At 37.2% G+C, this 10,680-nt stretch overlaps 2 protein-coding genes across 2 annotated transcripts; one reads left to right on the forward strand and one right to left on the reverse strand.

Moving 5' to 3' along the window:
* Window positions 1–2,047: 2,047 nt before the first annotated feature.
* Window positions 2,048–7,062, forward strand: LOC138861269 (ribonuclease H2 subunit A; the record flags this gene model as incomplete). Its single annotated transcript, XM_070120218.1, is given in 4 exon segments — window positions 2,048–2,146; window positions 2,807–2,888; window positions 3,362–3,485; window positions 4,059–7,062. Coding segments are annotated over 4 exon segments (465 nt in total), but the record flags the coding sequence as incomplete, so codon positions are not given.
* LOC113810584 (transmembrane protein 98-like) lies at window positions 5,517–10,106 on the reverse strand (the record flags this gene model as incomplete). Its single annotated transcript, XM_070120219.1, is given in 3 exon segments — window positions 5,517–7,061; window positions 8,785–8,985; window positions 9,994–10,106. Coding segments are annotated over 3 exon segments (398 nt in total), but the record flags the coding sequence as incomplete, so codon positions are not given.
* Window positions 10,107–10,680: the final 574 nt, after the last annotated feature.

Below are 10,680 nucleotides of genomic sequence, written 5' to 3' on the forward strand. Positions count from 1 at the left end.
CCCAATGTCAAGGTTTTTCCTCTTTTTAAACATAGCACTATCCCTGCAAAAATTTAAATATTTTAAAAACTTTTGTCCACTTTATTACTATTTTTTTGGTTTTTTTTGAAAAGTTTCCCCACAACCTTTAATTGCAAAAAATAAAAAACCTTCATCCCTTTTGCCCAAACTTCCTAAAGGTTAGATCAGGCTAAAGGATAAGGTTGGTTTAAAAGCAGTCCCCTAACAAGTTTAGGACCCAATTGCGGGGTTTTATACCCTTTGGTGAATTGTTTATTTTAGGGCCGTTTTTTTGGGATCCTGAGGGGTAGACCGTTTCTCTTCCCCATTTATTTCAGGCTCAAATGTGGCCAATTATGAAGATTTTTTTTTTATCCTTCTTAGAGGCATAAAGGCTTGCCCCATCATTAGCTAGCCTTTCTAAATTTGATTTTGATGATTTTCTGTCTCCTGCCCCTCCTTTAACCACAGCACCGACCACTGATACTAATACCCCTCCACGAAGTTTGCTGTCAACTCTTTCCACTCCAAATCATCCACTTACTCATTACTCAACCTTCAGAAGACACACCTTCACCTCCAACATCCTCCACTCCATCTCCTACTGCACCATCTTCATTGTCCACCCCCTCCCTCCTTATTACTACTCTTCATCCTAAGTGTCTTCCTTCCCACAATGCAACTTCACTCCACACCACCCCATCTTCCTCCTGTCCTCCCACTCTCTCCCAACACACCCCATCTTCCAATTCTCCATGTGTACAATTCGCTTTTCTTTCCCCATTATCCTTACCACTCCCACCTGGTTGCTCACGTGACTCCCATATGTCATGTTCAGTGTCCTTCTCTGGATCCCTCCCCTATTGACATTTTTCCTAATACTTCACCACCTTTCCCTGTTGCCTGATCTTATTCCCTAAATTCTTCTATTTCTACAACTACCATTTCTACCTATATAATCCACTGATTGTTTTATAATGGTTCTTTTGCATTTTTCTTCATACATGATTACACTCCCTTCCTCAGACACATAGATCCTCTCCATTTCATCTAATCATCCTATACCCTTGACCCCTTTCCCCTATTATGAGTACAAATCCCCATTACACTCCATTCGCTCTCCCGTCTTTACCTTTTTCATTACCATACTATCCTATAGCGTACTACAACCTTTGAGATATAACACATTTTATCCTAGGTAACTCATTTTTACCTGTTTTGCCACAATACTTCACTGTAGTGATATACGATATTTGATGTTTAGCACATTTTTTTTTTATTTAACCATTAAATATGCATTAAGATTTATATACCATACAAAGGATAATTTTAAAGTTACCCAGATTGTAGGACAGTTGGCAAGAAGTATGCCAAGGAATTGCAAATGTTTACTTAAATTCTAGTGTAGGAAATAAAAGGAGACACAGTTGCATTTACTGTTGATAAATATTAAGTGTTGAGGAGAGGGATTTTACAAATTAGAAAATTTATTCATCTATAGATTTCAGTCTTGAGCATCTGATATGACATGAAAAGGAAAATGAAGAAGACATTTAGGAAGACCTCATATAATTGACAAATTTAAGCTACTTATTTTATTTCTTTATTTGATAGTTGTATTAACTCTTTGCCTTGAGATAAATGTAGGTCATATGATGGAGAGAATTGAAAATATTAATCTTGCTAGGGACAGGTGTATCATGCCTCCATTATGTCAATCCAGTCATATTTTATAGCCTTTTTATAAGCTTTTCTGGCCAGATGCTTTTGTGGGAATTTTGGCTAAAAAGTAGCACACTAATACCGCATGTCTGTATCAGAGCCAGAAATGAGGTATTATCAGTGAATCTGTGGCTGGAGAACAAGCACACCGGTGTTCACATGTGGTTTTGGAGTTTAAGTTCTTTTGTGTTTTTGGCAGTTTGGTGGTAGGTTAAGCAAGAAAGAGTGGAACACAAAAGGAAATCAGAGATTTTTTATAGATACTAGACAGTAGATCAATTATATTTTGTATTTTATATAACAGTTTCTGTTGTTTGTTTTCCAGGATAAACTTCAAGGTATTTTCCCTACTATTAAGATTACTGTTGCCAAAAAGGCTGATGCTCTGTTCCCCTGTGTGTCAGGGGCTAGTATCTGTGCTAAGGTAAGTCACATCACTACTACTACTACTACTACTAATCCTCCTCCTCCTCCTCCTCCTCCTCCTTCTTCTTCTTCTTCTTCTTCTTCTTCTTCTTCTTCTTCTTCTTCTTCTTCTTCTTCTTCTTCTTCTTCTTCTTGTTCTCCTCCTCCTCCTCCTCCTCCTCCTCCTCCTCCTCCTCCTCCTCCTCCTCCCCCCCTTCTTCTCCCTTCTCTTCTCCTTCTCCCTCCAGTTCGTCTCCCTCCGCTTTTTGTTCTCCCTCTTCTTCTTTTCCCTCCGCTTTTTCTTCTTCTTCTTCTTTCTTCTTTCTTCTTAACAAGCACATTTGATTACCTTAGAAGGCAAGTTATGAACTTACCAAAACCATGTTTTAAGATTTTAAGAATTTGTAACAAACTGGTATATATGCTACTTCTCAGACAGAATAGAGAAGAAACTGAAGCATATATCTATCCTAAAATGAAAAAGGAATGCATGGCAAGGTTTTTACTTTTGTTCCGAGATCTTTATATATATATCATTACAGTATCACATGTACCATAAATAAGTACAAGTGCAATAGAACAATTATCAGCCTCTTGAGTTTTGTCATTCACAAGTTTAGGATACAATTTGCAAAAGGACTTCAACGCAGGAATGTTCACGCTGTTCCCCATATTCCAGGTTGCCCGAGATAGAGCACTGAAGAGCTGGAAATTCCCCGAAGGTATCGAAATCGACAACTGGGGAAGCGGATATCCTGGAGGTAATGATCAAGGTTTGCAGTTACAAATGCAGAAATACATGAGTGAGGAGGAGTCATTTCACAAAGAAAGATGTGTCATTGATATTTTGACATTACAATCTTCAGAATAGTTGTGTTATTCTAGTAAAGATGTAGCTAATATTGAAATGTCTTTCTTTGCATTCAGAGGTACTGACAGTCATACATTTCACTGAAGTAAAATTGGTCATAATAAACCTCTGTAGTAGATTAAATATTATTATTAGAAGTTGTGTTGGTCAGAAATATTCATTAAAGCTAATCAAATGTTGGGTTGATATTGTGTTCATTTTTTTTTTCTTTGTTTTATAGTAAATATTATTGAACATTTAAATTTTTCACTGCTTAGTGACACAGTAATCTTCTCTGTTGCAACGCATATCTATGTGTGTATTTGTTTATTTCATAAATGTAGTAGCATAAGATACTAATATATATCTCTTCATTATATCCAGATGCTGTTACGAAGAACTTCCTGATGAACTCAATTGACAGAGTGTTCGGTTTCCCTGGCATTGTGCGTTTCTCGTGGTCAACTGCCGAGAAGATTGCCGAGGAAAAGTGCATCTCAGCTTCATGGTAAGAGATTCTTTTATTTTTAATGATGATATATTTTGTAAGTTTTTTCCTCTTTCTTTGAGTGACTGAAATATATCCTTTTTTCTCTCTCTCTCTCTCTTTCTCCTTTAAGGTTTATGAATGTATTATATATATATATATATATATATATATATATATATATATATATATATATATATATATATATATATATATATATATATATGTATGTATGTATATATGTATATATGTATATATGTATATATTATATATATATATATATATATATATATATATATATATATATTATATATATAATATATATATATATATATATTATATATATATATATATATATATATATATATATATATATATATATATTTTTTTTTTTTTTTTTTTTTTTTATGAATGAATTAATGAATTAATTGTGGAAGAGCTTCAGATGATTGCTTATTCATTATCTATGTACCAAACAAGATAATATTTTATCTACCACATACACCAGAGGCAAAAAATTCATCTTACTCTCTCTCTCTCTCTCTCTCTCTCTCTTGGTTTTAATCTTATCCTCTCTCCCACCTCTCTTTGAAGGAATGAAGATGAGGACGAAGAGAAGAAGGAAAAGACACCCTCAGTTCTGCAGTTCTTCGCCAAGAAACAGTCAGGTGAGGTGTACAAGGCACCTCCCCCAGTCAAAAAGAGACACCATTTCTTCACCGACCGTTGCCTCTCCTCTGTCCAGAATTTCTGAGAAAGTAATCTCACATGTTCCAAGAATTACGTTATCCCTCTTTTTTTTATATTGTTTTACATCCTGTTGTCATATCATCTTTTATTATAAGAAGACTTGAAAGTACGTTTGAATGCATCAGATGTAATTGTAATGCATTTGTTGTATAAAACAATAAAGATGATTACATAATTTTTTCTCTCTCTATCTCTGGCAAACAAGCAAGTTCCCTTTTTTAACCACATGCTGCCGGGGATGGCATGTGCATACATGCCATGCCCACTGTGGGTTTAATGTAGTAATTGCTTTTACATATAAATGGCACCACAAGTACTTACCAGTGAGCCAGTTACAAGAACTACCTGTCTCACCTGTTTACCCTTTTCCTTGATTTTTATGATATTTTCTAGTATTCAATACTATAATGTTAATATAGTAATTATAACATCTATAACAAAAATAACGGTGCCAATATTGGTAGCATCAGTTAAAAAAAAAAAAAATACTGCTATTTCAAGGAAAGGTCAAGTCACAAGATCTAATTGACTCCTTTGTCATCTATGTACAGAAACATTTAACAAAACAACACCAAAGTGAACGCAACATTTTCCCATCAGCATTGGGTTAAATCAGTTTTAGGCTTTTCCCAGTATCTAATATCTCAGATGCAGAATCATTGTAAATACAGTAACTATAATCTTAATAACAAGTAATAAGTTATAGAGCCATCAGAAAGTACTAATATTCTGTTAGGGAACGTAAAAGCCTTCCCAGCAATACATGCAGTAGCATTCACTGTTCACCCCCCCAATCCCTAGCACGTTGTTGTTGTTAGGAGGCTTAGGAGATGGAGACTGAGTCCCAAGGTAGGGAATTACCCCTACCATGGACCTCAGACTTCGCCTCAACTAATTTTGAATGGTCTTTCTCGCCCTCTCCTTTTCCTTCTTCATCCCTCCCGTTCACATTCTGAAGTGTGAGAGCCATGCTGAAAGGATGAAAGGCTGGCTTTGTGTCAGTCCTGAACGACTTTCATACTCTATTTCCTTTTCCCTTTTTACCCTTTTCACTGACATACTAACCTATTGTTCTACAACCTTTGACATTCAACATATTTTGTCCTAATCATTAATTCATGGTTATCTTTTTCACCATATTAATTTATCATAGTGCTGTATGACCTTAGGTGCATTGTTATATTTTGAATACACATAATGACCTTAGATGACATGGCAGAATTTTTCAATTAATAAATAAAAATTTAGAGTTCAAAATTACTTTTCTAGTAAAATGTAAGGAACACAAAAAAAATCTTGCCATCCTTTGAAAAAAGATTTATTTACAAAAGACTTGCATACTACACAACAAGCCTGGAAAATATTATAAAAAGAGATACTCTGATTTCAATTATGTTGAGTATTTCATACTCCATTAACACCTATTGTATTGGTGATAAACTTAAGAAAAAAATGGCTAGTACTGGATACACTTATGCATTGTTTTTTATTATTTAGTTCTTCCATGAAACTGTTATTGTTTGCAAAGCCTACAGTTCAGTATTGTCTTTAAAGGATTTTTTTATCAAAGACTATATATCCTTGTGGCCATAATAAAAGGCTGTAAATGCCTGAAATGCCTTGGCTTTTTAAAATAAGTTAAGCTTCATAAGTGAACATGAAAAGCTGGGGTTAGTATCTTGTAACTGATAAATTAGTGGAATACTTCCTTGTCTGTCTGTATGTATGTAAGGTTAAGTGTGTGTGTGTGTTTCTGTATTTTTGTATGTCTTTGTGCTGTTGTACATGTACTTGTTTGTAAGGTAAGTTTAAGATTACAAATATAGATCTATAAAATTTAAATATATATACACAAACTCTCTAGTCCCTTATTCAATAGTAAATATACCACATGAACAGTTAACAATAAAAGTAATATCAAATTAATATATTAAAGAATTCAATCCTCACATCATTATACAACCTCATTCTAGTATCAAATACATATCTAATCAAAAGAAGCTATTTGTAAATTAGTAATTTAAAAGGAGATCAATATGCATTATAAAAAAAATCTGTACTTTTCATAGCTTTGGTTTATGACTCGTAAAGATCACATCATATTTTCGCACCTACTTTGGGGGCAAAGGAGGAATCTTTGTCATCCTTTTTATACAATTTAGAATATCGTTATTGAGAATTTGAGATGGTCCATTTTCTCTTCCTTTTTTATTAGGAGGAAACTATGACCAAGTATTATACCTTCTATATATTGTATATAATCTGTATATACTTGGGATTACTCTAGTGCTCTGTGATAAATAAAAAAGTTTATCCAGTGCACCGAAGGTAACAAAATATCACTTAATAAGACATTAAACATTATTACATTAGGTTATTTTTGTGGTAGGACATGTTAAATACATAGCTAATTTATGCATGATAATAACTACATTGGACATGGTAATTAGGTACTTCATACATGGTAGTACTTCAGACATGGCAAATAGTTAACGCGTGCATGTAGATAGCTGTTTCGGGCATGGTAAACCCTTATTTCCATCATGGTAGACGGCTACTATATGCATGGCAAAAGTTAACTTCAGACATGGTCAATAGTAACTTCATACATGGTAAATAGCTACTTTATGCATGTTAAATACTGCAACTGCATGGTAAAATAATAGCTACCTCATGTATTGTAAAAAGTTACATATACTGCAATATGCAAATTTCAATGCACATTAATAAAGACACTCTTGTTGCATGATAGTATCCTTCTTTTCAGCATTCCGCAGTGTCGCATGTTGCATCTTCCGTAAAGCAGCCGTGGAAAGTTTCATGTGCCATAGCTGCCTCGCGCAACACCTGTTGAAGGAAGGTAAGGGCTCGTTAAGTATGTTACATATAACATTAGAAAATATTAATGAATGCTATTACATTGTTTGGTATTGCGTGATATTCTGCTGACGTTTTGGGTTAAATACACTGCATAATAGTGCTTGTCCTGATGGCATTCTTGAAGAATGGAATGGAAGAATTTAACTATTTTGCATAATAGGTAAGCAATTTCTTAAACTATATCATTCTGCTGCATAATATTGTCTGGAATTCTGGTTAATGAGTTTAATTACTGTATTTAATTACTCTGCTACAAAGTGCAATGAACATGCACTACTTACACTGCATGGTATTTTAATCATATTTAATGATGTTATTTTCACTTAATTCTTACTTACAGAACTTTTGAGCATGTGTAATGCTATGTCAATAACTGCTTTTTTAAATTTTCATTTATTGATAAACAAGTATGTAATGTAATCAAAACATGCAGTTTCGTTTTTGTCAATTGAAATAGATTCAAATATAACAGTAATAGTAGTATTAGTATTACAAATCATTGAATGATGATGATAAAGATGATGATGAACATGAACATGAACAAGACGACGCTGACGATGGTGATAAGTGATGATTATGGTGATGATCGATGGTGATGATGGTGACGACGATGGCGATGGTGATGATGTAGGTGATGAGGATGATGGTGGTGATGATAGCGGTTATAATAATAATGAAGATCATATTTACAAAAATAGTGTTATTCCCAAAGATCGTAAAAAAACACTACCTTTGTCCTCAATGTCATATTTTTTACCCTAATGAACAAAACCGTTCACAACATAAGCCTAGAATCACGTTTCGAACACGTCTGCTAACAATACGTATTGGTTTACGCTGTTTCTGTAATCGGATCCCTTTAAAACGAACACTAGAAGGCCCTGTAATGGTTCTTTGTCTAAGTGCATTTGTGCTACGTGCATGTCCACACGCGTGCATGAAAGTTAATGGTAAGATATGTTCAATGGCCATATAAGTGTGTTGTGATAGTTGTATGATTTGTTCCTTTATTATAGATTCGTCGAAGGCATTTGGATTTTAGCATGTGACTTGTATTCTTTGTTCATTTTACTTCTTTGTTTTAGCGTACCCAAACTGCAGCACGAGGAAATATAAAATTGAACCTGAGAGAATATGCGATATGTAAGCCTACCTTCATTTGGTCGCTGTTAAACATCGTCTGTAAAATCGGTCCAATGTGCAAATCGCCGGGATTTGTCAGCATCGAAAATTACTTTAGTGCTAGCTTATTTGCTACCGTTTTCTGCTATCTCCTTCCTCAGCCTAGTATTTTCTAACCCCCGCTCCGTTCTCAAACTATCCCCAGGTGATGTCATATTACCCTCTCCCAACCCCCTCCGCGTTCCCCTTCCCGTCCCCCATACCACTCCTCCCTCCCTCCCTCCCTCCCTCCCTCCCTCCCTCCCTCCCTTCCTTCCTTCCTTCCTTCCTTCTACTTCCTTCCTTCCTTCCTTTCCCCTTCCTTCCTCCCTTTTTTTTTTTTTTCCCCTCCCTCCTTTCCTCCCCCCTTCCCTTTCCTCCCTCCCTCCTTCCTCCCTCCTCCCTCCCTCCCCTTTTTCCCTCCCTTTTCCCCTCCCTTCCTCCCTCCCTTCCCTCCCCCCTTTCCCTTTTCCCTCCCTCCCTTCCCCCTTCCCCTCCCCCCTCCTCATTCCCCTCACCCAATCCTTACCGAAAGATGTCGATCCATGTCGCCCAGGGCCTCATTAATGAGTGTCACCGTCGTGTTCGAGGTGAGGTAGCGAGCGTGCCAGGCCAGGAGGGTGAGGGTGAGGATGAGGGCGGAACACCTCGCTTCCAGGAGGCGAGGGTCCAAGGGCGGGTACATGGCCCGGGCTACGTCGTCGATCCGAGGGGAGAGGCGGCGGGTGACCTGAGGGGAAATGGGTAAAAAAAAAAAATAATGGAGTGAGGGGAAAGGTAAGATTTTTTTGTTGTTTAATGGGGGGAAATGGGTAATTTTTTAAATGGAGGAGTGAAGGAAAAAGGTAAGATTTTTTTTGTTTAATGGGGGAAATGTTTTTTTCTTTTATGGAGAGGTTTAGTGGTGTGGTTTTTGTTTTATATGGGGTGCTTTGAATGGTGTTTGGTGTGTTTTTTTATTAATAGATTCAGATACGCGTATGTACGTATGTACATACGCACGCACACGCATACATGCATACATGTGCACGCACACATACACACACAAGTAGGAAGAATTAAATTAAATCATCTACGGACTAAGGAAAGCCATTTAACATTTCTTAAAAGCTGGACTAATAGAAATAAAAGTTTTAAAAGTTCCCATTCTTCTTTATCTCTCACTTAGCATAGATCTCTGTCATTTCCCCTCTTCCTCCCTCTCTCCCTTACCCTCCCCCTTTCTTCCCTCCCTCCTCCCTCTCTCCCTTACCCTCCCCCTTTCTTCCCTCCCTCCTCCCTCTCTCCCTTACCCTCCCCCTTTCTTCCCTCCCTCCTCCCTCTCTCACCCTCTCTCCCTCACCCTCCCTTCTCCTCCCTCCTTCACCCTCCCACTCCTTCCATCCCATCCCTCTCTCCCTCCCCCTCCCCCTCTCCCTCTCCCACTCCTCCTCCCCTCCCCCTCTCTCCTCCCTCTCCCATCCTCTCTCCTCCCCATCCTCCCCTCTCCTTCACCCACTCCTCCTTCACCTTCCCCTCCCCCTTCACCCTCCCCCCACTCCTCTCCCTCCCGCTCCCCCTCCTCTCGCCCATCCCCCCTCTCCCTCCCATCCTCCCTTCACCCCCCTCCCCCATACTCCCGTCCCCCCTAACCCCCTCCCACACCCCTCACCCTCCTCCCCTCCCTCCCCTCACCCTTCCCTCCCATCCCTCTCCCTCTCTCCCTCCCCTCCCTCCCTCCCCCCATCCATTCTCTCACCTCAATGATATCGTGGAGTTTATCCTTGTGAATGGGTGTCATGGTGGTGGCCACGAGGCGCTCGGTCATCTGGTGGCAGAGCTTGAGGATGGCGAGGCAGTGCGGGATCACACCTGGCGGAGGAGAGCGTGATGTGGTAGATTTTTTTTTTCTTTTATTAGAAAGAAGGGAGAAAAACGAAAAAGAATATAACACATGGGGGAGAAAAGGGTGCTGTGGTAGATGTTTTTTTTTCTTTCCTTTTTTCATTAGAAAGAAGGAATAAAAACGAAAGAAAAATATATATAACACATGGGGGAGGAAAGCGTGATGTGGTATCTGTTTTTTTTTTTTTTTTTTTTTTTTTTTTTTTTTTTAGAAAGAAGAAAAATGAAAGAAAAAAATATATAACAGATGGGGGAGGAAAGCGTGATGTGGTAATTTTTTTTTTTATTAGAGAGAAAGAAAGAATGAAAGAAAAAGGAAAGGAAGAAAGAAAGAAAGAAAAAAAGGGAGATAGAGAAAGAGAAAGAAAAATGGGAGAGAAAGAAAAAACGAAAGAAAAGGGAAGAAAGAAAGAAAGAAAAGAAAAAATACATATCCATATATATATATATATATATATATATATATATATATATATATATATATATATATATATATATATATATATATATCACCTAGAGGAGAAATTCAGGAAATCATGAG

Source organism: Penaeus vannamei, unplaced genomic scaffold, assembly GCF_042767895.1.
Source record: "Penaeus vannamei isolate JL-2024 unplaced genomic scaffold, ASM4276789v1 unanchor3805, whole genome shotgun sequence".
NCBI lineage: Eukaryota > Metazoa > Arthropoda > Malacostraca > Decapoda > Penaeidae > Penaeus > Penaeus vannamei.